Raw genomic sequence first — 11,352 nt, 5'->3', positions numbered from 1 at the left:
TGCTCTGCCAAACACGCGCTCTGGTCTGGGTCATAACAGATGGTATGAGAGCCATATAAGGATTTAATCACCATGGTTACTGCCAGGGATGCAACACAGCTTATGTAGAGTCTTATGACAAAAACAATAGCAGATGACGATCACAAGATGTTGGATGTATTTAGTGATTCAAAGATAAATGTGTTATTTTAATTCTGGTTAATACCATGGCTTAATTACATAATGTGTTTTACTTATAAGTGATTTTATACTTTTTTTTTTATATATATAAATTGTAATCCATAAAGTCAGTTTTTGTCATAAGCAATTTATTACTTTAGTGTCACATTAAAATTTAGCATGTGGCAGTCTGCAATACTTAATTTTTATTTTTTTTTGCCATGCCACCTTCCAATATTGCACAATACTTAACAGATAAACAAACATTTAACTAACAAATAAGCTATAATGTAAGTAACACTATGAAATGCACTGATCGAATGGAAGTACAATATCTCAAAAGTATCCATGATATATTTTAATCAACACAAAACAATATCCATGCAAACAGAAAAGTAAAACCGTGTCAGTGATCCGAGTCTTTTGCATTATTGAGAATATATAAATGATTTACATTCGTTAGGTATTGAAAACAAGAATAATTGTTGCTACATTAGGGCAAAATATCTTTTTAAAAACCTGGCATATATTGATATGATTCTTAATTCTTAGCCCTTCTTCACAGAAAACAGTGCAGCACATTTGTTCAGATTGCAGACAATACAAGCAACAAAATATTTCAGATTCAGGTCATCTATTTACAAACCTAAAAATCATTTAAATGACATCTCAGATGAACAGACAATTCTGACGTCTCTGTTTTAATATTCCCAGGAGTGGTTTAAGACACATGCCAGCGTTTGATGCATATTCCTCCATGTGTTCACATTATTTCTGCTCTTCCATTTCTTTCTTAATCTCAGTGATGTATGGGTGGTCTTTACCGTGGGCAACCTCCATGATTGCAAGAGCCTGTGACAAATTAATCCACAACAATCTTTAAAGCCTAAATGTGTCCCAAAATATCTACAGTGATTCATATTTTGCATTTAGATTTCAAAAAGGACACCCACATCTACTACTGAATTATTATTACATTAGCACCGCTAACACCTTACCTTCTTTAAGGCTTTAACTCCTTGTGTTCTCTTCTCAAGTCCTAGGTACAATCTTCCAAGTTTCAGGTACATAGAAGCCACATTCAGTGAGTAAGGAGGGTAGTGCACACTAGAAAGATATATACAATGAATATTAATAATAAAGTGGACATAGGAGTTCGTTATTATTCAACTTTTAAAATGCAAATAATGTAAATAAATGTAAGAAGACATTTAGAGAGGAAATGCACTGGAACCAGCATTACCTGTAGGGCTGGATAATTTTCTCGCCATATTTCATTGCTCCATCCCAATCCTGCATATACAGACAGACTCCCATTGCCTGATACATCATGTGCAACATGTACACATTGGTTTCGGCAAAGACTGAACCCATTTTCTCCAGGCTTAGTTCACAGATCTCCAACAGTTCACTAGGGGGTACTTAGCAGTCAAGGAACTTTTAGTCAGACCAAAATCAATTGTATATAGACAAACCTCAAACTTCTTAATGCTAGTGCATGTTGTCTTAGACAAAGTTGGAGCATGGTTAAGCACCATCGCTCTGCTTCGGTCTACCTTTTCTCAGACTTCACAAGCAATTGTGAATCGTAAAAAAACACTAGTCTATGTTATGTGACACAACATATCCCAAAGGCTAGTATGGCTTTGTCAAGTAGAGACTAAAAATATCCCACTGTCTCTGGATTGCCCCATATTCAAAATACTGCGCAATAGCACAAAACTATAAACCACACACACACACACTAAAAGAGAAAAGGCCAAGGAAGGATATTTTTGTAGTGCTTTGCTCTCCTGAACTCCTCAATGACATTTCTGGCATACATCACCATCTGCTTGATTTCCTCTTCCTCTGGAGGTGTGCTAAGCTTTTGTCGGATCTCCATTTTGGCTTTGTCCTAAAAAAAGAGGAGTTTGTCATTCCACATATATCAACTTTAGTTCTTTTATTATTATTCATTTTTATTCAAACCGTTATTACACATTTTTACCATGTTCCAATATGCACACACACACACAAAAATAATAATAATGTGGAACAAACTGAAAATAATGATTTCTATACCTTTCTACATCAGTCACGTTTCTGAAAACCTGTTATTACAGGGTTAAAATGGCACTCACCTTTGATTTAGAGGTGCATTCTTTACAGTCACAGGTGAAGAAGTAAGAATCTTTCAACCGTTCAATTCGATCCTCTGTTGGATACAGGAGGTCAATATAACTGTTGAAGATCTATTCAAGAGAAAAAAAAGAAAAAAACGTCACACAATATACCACACTTAAATTAGTAATGAGATGATTATGCAATACTTATGAGATGATAGATGTCAGGAAATTCAATACCGACTTGAAAGTATTACAAAGCATTTTACATTACAATTTAATGACAATGGCTATAATTCCATTGCAAATCATGCAAATAATAAACAACAAAGGCTTCCCGAAAGTGACACCACTGGAAATCATTTTAGGCCTGGCCAGTCAGTAAAGACAGAAGAGCGGTTGCTTTTCAGCAGAAATTGAGCATTACATTGAGTGTATAATTTGAGACACATTTTATTAATGAATAGTGATACAAGCAGCAATGTTCTTTTAAACGCCTCATGTTCATGATGTGGCTCATCTAACCTCTTCTCCAGGGCTGATGTCCTGCATGGCTCTGACCTCGGCCACAGTACCTTTATACGTCACAATCACGTTTGGGCTACAGCTGTGGTTCATCAGAGCAACGCTATTACAAAAAACCACAACAGCAACACAGAAAAATACATAAAATTACTATTAAGTATTTAATAAATTCAGATCAATGCAATGGTTTTGAATTCTATGAACCTTACTCTGGAAATACAGCAGAACCCAAATGAGACAGCTCCTCATCTTCAATGGTGAAGCCATTACAGTTCACCTTTGGTGTAGAAATGGAGGAATTAGCATGTGGGTGAGATGGACATCCAGGTGTGTAAAATGTTCCCCGCATTAACATCATGGACACAAAGACTTGGAACTTTCTACGAATGGAGTATACGGATTGGAGTGAAAAATATAGAATGTTTGATTTTTTCAAAATGGACAATACTTTCATTCTTCCATGGGACATATAAAGAAACGCTAGACTGAATGACAATCAGGGTCACTGTTCACTTTCATCACATCTTTTTCCATACAGTGAAAGTAATAGAGTCTGTCATTCTCCTTAAAGTTTACCCAAAATTGAGCATTCTGTCATCAATTACTCTCCTTTCTTTCTTTTTTCTTCTGTGGGACATAAAAGATGATATTGTTGGGTTACCATTGTTCCATAATAGAAAGTAAGTCATACAGTTTTTACAGGCTGACTACATTATGTTTTGGGTGACCTTTGCCTTTAAAATAAACCAAGTATTAAATTAAATTTTTATATTTGAGAAAATATATTTTTATTTGATAAGACATGCATTCATATTCTAAATCAGGGGGGTCAAACTCAATTCCTGGAGGGCCGGAGCCCTGCAGAGTTTTGTTCCAACCCTGCTCCAACACACATACCATATAGAGTTCAAGTAAGCCTGAAGGACTTGATTATCAGCTGGGTTTTTAATTAATCTAAACTCTGCATGGCTCCGGCCCTCCAGGAATTGAGTTTGACACCCAAGCCTTAAATAATAAATAGAATAGGATAGAAAATGGAAATCAGTTGACTTCACCTGGCCGAAGAGTTCGGTGAGTGCTGCATTATCAGGAAAATCGAGATGTCTGGAGTAAAAATGGTGTAGTGCAGCAATGTCTGTATCGTTCATCTCATTCTTCTCATCATCTAGCTTGTCCAGATCTGACAAACGTGTAAAGAAAATTTAATTAACATTTCAACTTCATAAATGCTTCAGTCTTACATCAAGGTTATGCCACAACTTGGGTAGAATAATTATTTTGTTTGTTTATTACGTTTTTTACGCCATGTTAGCATCATGGCTATTTACATGGCAAAAAGGATCAGTATCATCCATAAGATTTACATTATATAAAACATTTCAACTTAACATAAGATAGAAAATCTAAACTACATTTAGGTGGTACATTTTCAAATATTGCATGCAAGGATGTTTCTGAATAAAAGCGTTTTCTAGCAGCATCATAAAAATTACAATTCAACAAAATATGCTTAATAGTCAAAGGAACTTTACATGAAAGACATAAAGGAGGAACTTCGCCTATTAATAAATACCCATGGGTAAGTCTTGAATATATAACTTAATTGCTAGTTTAAAATCAGAAGGTGGTATTTGACAGCCAGATACTTCCAGGTCAAGTGCATCCCTGGCAGCAGTGTCCAATGTGACTTAGAACCCAGCAAAAAATAACATTAAAGTTATCTTTCTTTAAAAGATCTAATTTGGTTAAGATTTCAACAATTATGGGATGATCAGTTTTTAGAGATTCAAGTGCTTGAAGACATGATCTTGAGTCAGAGGCAATTAAAAAATCCCGTTCTTGACCCTTCTCAATATTTTCTAGAACAAGAAGTAATGCTCGAGCCTCAGCTGTAAAAATAGAGCCTTGATCCGGAATTCGAATCTTGGGTAGAATAAAAATATATAATTTAATTTCAGGGGAACAGCAGAAATGGCTCTCTCTACAACTAAACGTACAATGTCTGACATTTTTTGTGGCTCCACTAGTTACAATTTGAGACACAGACGAAGACTTGATGTCCTAGTACTCTAGGCGTCATATATCTGAGACGGCCAACAGAACAGCTGTTAAGGGTCATTAAACAGGTGTGGGCAGTCTCTGGCTTTACTGACTTCAACTTCCAACCCTCTTTTAAGCAAAAGCCTTTGCATTTTTAAAACCATATGATGATAATGTCTGGAGCAATTAAGACACTCACGTGCTTCTAATTCTGTAAGAGTCAGCACTCTTTCTGAAGGAGTCCTTTCTGTTTGGCACTTCTGAAAAGCAAGAAAATGTTTAAAAGTTAGATCTGACGTGACCCTTGCAAACTGTCAAACATGCAAAATAAATACTTGTTTCAGTGTTTGATAAAACATAAGTTTTCCGGCCAACTGTGTGACACAAAGCACCATGTGTTGGCTGAGTGAGTCACATAGAGATGCCGGGGCTGATGCATTCAGGGAAAAAAAGACATCAATGAAAAACACATGGTAGCATCATATGTGCCAGAGCAGCCCTGAAAATGCTACATCTAAATCTAAACTTAGACTTAATCATCAGCTGTGCGCTGGATTGTGCTGATTCTTAAAAAAAAAACAAAAAAACTAAATATTACTACTGGTGACCTTTGCATTACTGTGTTAAAAAAAAGAAAACCAATCCATGTTTTTACACCTGTGAAGGTTAATCATCTGTACAATGTAACAGGTGTCACCGAAAGATCCGAGTTCCTTCAGTGTCCCTCTCTGCCTGTGTCTGAAACCTGATAAAAGCTGCCTTCATAGGCAACATATGGAGGTTGGAAGGCAACATGGCACATCTAAATCCAATGTTTGTGTAACATCCTGTCGACTGAAATTCCTTGATCTGGCTGGATTTTGAAGACAGCAGAGACGTGTGCTGTTTTTGCTGCATATGATCTCCCACAATATTCTGTGTATGTGTTCAGGCACATGAATAAAAATCCCATTGGATAGGGGAGGTTGATTTTTTTATTAATTTATAAAATTTGGGGTCAGCAGGATTTTATGCATTATATTGCTCAAAAGTGACAAAAACATTTATAATTCTACAAAAGATTTCTGTTGCAAATAAATGCTGTTCTTTTGAACCTTCGATTCATTGAAGAAGACTGAAAAAATGCACCATGGCATGTGATCAACATTATAAATACAGTTTCTTAAGCACCACATCCGCATATTATAATGATTTCTGAAGGATCACGTGACACTGAAGACTGGAGTAATAGCTGCTGAAAATTCAGCTATACCATCACAAAAATACATGTCATTTTTAAAATATTTTATAAAATTGAAAAGCGTATATAATAGCACAAATCATATATGTGGCGATAATATTCCTCAGTCTCTTCCCCTTCATAAAAACTACTGTTTTTTCAGTACATTCAGAGAAAATAATATACATTTCATGTAGAGCTGCAGGATCTGAAGACAATGTGAACTTAAAGGGGTCCTATTATGCTCTTTTACAAAGTCTTGATTTTGTTTTGGGGGTGTACTAGAACAGGCTCTCATACTAGGTTGTTCGAAAAACTATTAATTTTTCACATTTTTACATTATTACAACACCTCCCTCCCCAGTCTGGCATGAACGGATCCAATAGTTCCTGAATCAAACGAAAGCCTGCCTTCTGAAATATGAAATGTGCTGATTGGTTAGCTGGGCCAGTGTGTGTTGTGATTGACAGCACTGGGCGTAAACAGTATTAAATATGATATAAAATATATCTATTGTAGACAACAACAACAAAAAAAATGAAATCATGTTGACTATTTGTATTTTTGGGGGTGAACTTTTACATTAAAGTTGAATACAAAGAGTCATACCAAAAAAGCAGGTTGTCCTCACCTGTTTCAGAATTATTCTGGCGACCAGTCGTACGGTTTCTGACGGACACCAATTTTCTCCATATGCACACATGGCTGAGCACTCCAGCTTGTGCATGGGCCAGTCTTCTCTCTGAGGGAAGTACAAGGATAGGTTTATTTTCACACATATTTGAAACATATAGCATATTTTTGTATTGCATCGGCAGATCATACCATATACTCTGACAAACAAAACACTTTCCGAGCTCAATAAAACCCAGCATGAAGGGTCACAGCTCTTTTTGAGATGATATGCTTCTGATATAACTGATCGCATGTCGGCTCACTTCCGTTTGAGGAGTCATGCTTCCACATTGAATGGAGCCTCAAGGTGATTTTGAGAATCCCTGAGATAAGACTTTGAATTAGTCTCAGGCTGCCTCGCAGGCTACTGGGCAATGTATAAACTAAATCTTGCGTTCTGGCGAGCAAACAGAAACTGATCCCTAATGCATTGGAGATAGATTGTCATAGCAACAGTGCGGCCTTCCAGCTCAATTTAGGAATAAAGCAACAACCAAGTCCCTTAAAATAAACCGTCCACACAGACTTGCTCCATGAACACTGCTTAAACTATGTTGGTTTGCGGTTCTTTTTTTTGGCTTTTGCTTTTTATATTTAAATGGACAACAGGTTAATTTTTTTCTGCAATAAAAATCTCTTTCTTTGACAGAGACAACCATTTGTAGCCTCCTTACTTTCCAAGGAGTGCTAATACTGTGGTGCTATCAAAACATTTCTGTTAATTTGCACACAATAGTCAGACATGTCAAAATCAATGGCGTAATTTTGGGGTGAAACTCTGTCATTTAAAGCTGCGGTAGGGAACTTTTGATGCTCTAGCGGTTAATAAACAGAACTGCTTGCGTCTTGCGGAAGAACATCGTAGCCGGAACTACTTCTCTCTGTTTATGTCTATGAAGAATCACAAAGGTACTGGGTTACTCCGCCGCGGTATCCCCGAAGCAATCTAAAATAGTCCGAATATAAACACTTATTATAGGTGCACCCTAGTGATTCAGGACAAGCTAAAAACACGGTTTGGAAAATGGATTCATGGTGTACTCACTTATTATATACTTTTTTCTACATTTTGAACACAAACAAAGTTACGGACCGCAGCTCTGATTGGTTATTTTTTACCGGGAGCGATGGAGTTTCTGCAAATGGCAATAGGACCACTGGGAGGAGCCAGAGGAGCTTGATTTTTTCACAGATTACCGTTCTCATATTCTACTGTCAGGACATAATGACATGTTTAATAAATATGTAAAAAATATTTTTTTACAAAAGTTCCCTACAGCACCTTTAAACAGAGAATGGTGCATGAAAATTGAGGTGACAACACAAAAATGCTCTTCATTTCCTCCTCGGTGAAGCTGACGATAACATATAATGTAGCTCAATCTATCCAGTCTATCAATTTAAGGTCTTGTGAAGAGAAAATGTGTGTTTGCAAGAAACAAATCCATTAAGGTTTCTTAACTTTAAAACAAAAAATGTCTAATAATGCTTCCTCCAGTGAAAAAGTCCATCTACTGTAGTCTTTCATTATGGAAAGTTTCAAACAAAGTTATTCACATTAATTGATGGACTGGAGTCGTGTGGATTATTTATTGTGATTACATTTTTAAGCAAATTTGTATGTTTTGGACAAACAATGCTCATCTGTGTAATTTTGCAATTCAGTTCAGACAGAAAAACAAAGACTAATGAAGGGACAAGTCTGAAAAGAAAAACCAAACAGCTGTGTAATGATGGATAAGCTGATTCTAATGCCACAAAAACAGCAGGGACAAGACAGAAGGGCCTTGTAGTAGAGTGCAAATCTATTATTGATGATCTGGATTTTCTGCTCTGCTTGGCGCTCAGCACTTACTGCATTGATGAGAGATGCACTCCTGCTCAAAAGTTTGAAAGCCTCTTATACTCATTATCACTTATTTTGATTAAAATAAACAGTAAAAATATTAATACTGTGAAATATAACTACAATTTGAATTACTCATCTATGCTAATATATTTTAAAACTAATATTTCAAATATTATTGCCACATATTCAGTGTGTATAGAAAAGAATCACTCCCCTTTAAAATAATCACAGTTTTTGTTTTATCCAGCTGTATTTACTCAGTCTCAAATACTGTAGGCAGCAAAGAGTGGTGGAGGTCCAGCTGATTTCGAACTGCTAACACCAAGGTTGCAATGTGTGATTCCAGGTAAAGAGAGTCCATTATCAATGCAATTCATTCTGAGACTCTGACTCATAGACAGGAAAAGCACTTCAGCTATCGCTGCTCCAGTGGGATCATCCTCACAATTAGAGCACTGTAGTGTAAGTACTAAGCAAAGGGAAAAAAGCTCTGATATATGCTGACAAAGCCAAATTTACTTTCTAGAACATATCATTAAGGTTGTGGCTTCTGATTGGTCAATACAGCGTTCCAGTGTTCCATTCCATGTTATAGTAACAGCTTTGACCAGTTCACTAAATCACTACATAGCATTCAAAGAAGATCATTATTCATGTTGCAAAACAAAGATCATGGAGCAAATTCACACAGAGACTTCCATTAATTTCCTTCAACTACCCATTCAAATCACAAAACACAGACTTACCTGACACTCTACATTGCAGTAATAGGCCTGTTTACATTTTCCACACTTCGACAGCCCTTCTTCTCTCCTGCGAATGGAATAAAGTTTCATTGATCAGATGACTGTGAATTTAACCTTAAGCATGCCATTATTTCAATCTATGTTGAAGGGAATTCACCCCAAAATTCTGTCATCATTTATTCACCCTTATGCCTTTCAAAAACTGTAAAATACTTTTTCTATACAAATTAAATTAGTTTTTAGACAGTGAGCAAATGGTGGGAGAATATTCATTTTAGCTTTATAGGCTCTTTGCATCGTTGTTGACAGGATTTTGAGATGTAGGCAGAGTAAGCTGACTAAATGATTGGAGAAGTCCTGCTTAGGTCACCAGAAAATCAAGTCACAACATTTTGATAAAAAATTACAACGCTTGATTAACAATATGCATGGTTGAGTTGTTCACAACCAGATCCAAAAAATACTGTGAAAACTTATTTCATACCAAATTTAACATCTCTTTTCTTGTTCCATGGAAGAAAGTCAGTGCCTTCAGTGCAAGTAAGATGCAAAAATGATCAGACAAATTCACTGTTGACAACTGATTCTAAACTCCACAGTATTGCTGTTGTACCTCAGATGTACCACCAGCTGTAATGATTTGGACCGATCCCAACAAAAGCTTTCATTAAAGCCAGAATATAATAATTTACATACTCCGTCTGAATTGACATTTGCTTATTGTAGAGATATGTTGTCATTGCATGTTGTGGATTTATCTAGTCTAGAAAGTCCATCACACACATCTCCAGTCAAATTTACTGACTGACTGCCTGGAAAGAAAGACTACACTGAACATTCATCCACAGCACTCACTAAGTGGGTCACCCTACCCAGTGCACGACCCAACAGCATTTAAACACAGTGCAAACAGAAAGCATGTGCCAGCCATCTTTAAGAGGGATCAGTCCCGAAGTGAATGCAGATTACCTTCCTGTCAAAGATGTCATTAAATATTTGATTATGTCCTATAATAAAAGTTAATAAATATTATTATTACGATGCTATACGTGCATGCACTGTCATGTGAAATATCCGTAAACATGCATCGAGGATCTAGACTCGTACACAAAAACAAAGTGTCAGACGTGGACTTATAAGGAGCGCTGACCTGGTAAAGCAGCATTCGCAGTGTCCGCCTCTTTCGTTCACTGTCAGCACGTAAGCATACGCCGGACAGGCGAACACTAGATCACCAACTTTGAAATGCTTTGTGGCTCTGAGTCCCCGGCCTTTATCGGGGCTCAGAAACCTTTCGGTACCCTCAATTCCTTCGGTTTTCATCGCTCTTGACCTGCTGCTCACGTGTCACACTTCCTTGCCCTAGTCAGAAAGCGGCGTCACGGTTTCAGTCGGTTGTGTTAGTGACTGCGGCAAGTGTAGTCACACCATTGCCACACCACATGTTCGGCGAAAAGACTCCGAAAACCGAGCTGCACCAACCAGTAGACAGGCGGAATTCAACAGTGCCACACACGCTCAGCGGTCCTAAAGCCCGTCCACGAGCAGCCTGCGTCCGCCTCCCACCTCGTTACTTGGCTTCATGGCGCCATCACGTGGTCATCGGGCGGAAGTGAGTTTTGGTCAATTTTCTGTTTTATTTTATTACTAATCAGCCCCGGCCCTAGAGGTGGGACCAGGGGGGCATGCACTCCCCCCATGGACATCCCTGTTCCTCTCCTTCGGACAGAGGGGGACGGTCAGATTTGAGTTTAGCGTATATAATATTAGTCATAGTCTTCTGCTTGCATTTAGATGGAAAGCTGCCCATAATGTCAGTTTTCTTTGTAATAATAGCATAACAAAATAGATTTGGTAAACAATCCACTGTCAATCTTCTTCTTTGAAAAGCATCAATCCGTGAGCAATGTAGCCAATCAGAGACATGTTTGTTGATTTCTAAAACGCAATGGCCAATCAGATGTGTTAAGGTTGGAATCCACGCCCTCACCGCTCCAGTCACCGTTTTCTTTTTTTTTTTGTCCAATGCTGAT

General features: G+C 37.3%; 1 protein-coding gene across 1 annotated transcript; it reads right to left on the bottom strand.

The window, feature by feature from the left end:
* Positions 1-495: 495 nt before the first annotated feature.
* LOC127933367 (N-lysine methyltransferase SMYD2-A-like) lies at positions 496-10,867 on the bottom strand. Its single transcript, XM_052530317.1, has 12 exons — positions 10,470-10,867; positions 9,320-9,386; positions 6,681-6,791; positions 5,029-5,089; positions 3,845-3,969; positions 2,999-3,066; positions 2,790-2,892; positions 2,283-2,393; positions 1,933-2,056; positions 1,403-1,577; positions 1,158-1,266; positions 496-1,011 (listed from the first exon to the last, which is right to left on the bottom strand). The coding sequence occupies exons 1-12, from the start codon at positions 10,640-10,642 to the stop codon at positions 928-930; spliced, it is 1,311 nt and encodes a 436-aa protein (XP_052386277.1). The 5' UTR covers positions 10,643-10,867; the 3' UTR covers positions 496-927.
* Positions 10,868-11,352: the final 485 nt, after the last annotated feature.

This window comes from Carassius gibelio, chromosome A17 (genome assembly GCF_023724105.1).
Source record: "Carassius gibelio isolate Cgi1373 ecotype wild population from Czech Republic chromosome A17, carGib1.2-hapl.c, whole genome shotgun sequence".
NCBI classification, from domain to species: domain Eukaryota; kingdom Metazoa; phylum Chordata; class Actinopteri; order Cypriniformes; family Cyprinidae; genus Carassius; species Carassius gibelio.
Note: the sequence above shows the minus strand (reverse complement) of the source record. Positions and strands in the feature narration are given on the sequence as shown.

Coding starts and splice junctions, on each gene's coding strand:
- LOC127933367 (XM_052530317.1), bottom strand. CDS start 10,642: ATGAAAACCGAAGGAATTGAGGGTACCGAAAGGTTTCTGAGCCCCGAT. Junction 5,090..6,680: donor CCAGAATAATTCTGAAACAG/GTGAGGACAACC, acceptor CTTGCTTTTCAG/AAGTGCCAAACAGAAAGGAC. Junction 2,394..2,789: donor ACATCAGCCCTGGAGAAGAG/GTTAGATGAGCC, acceptor TCTCTTGAATAG/ATCTTCAACAGTTATATTGA.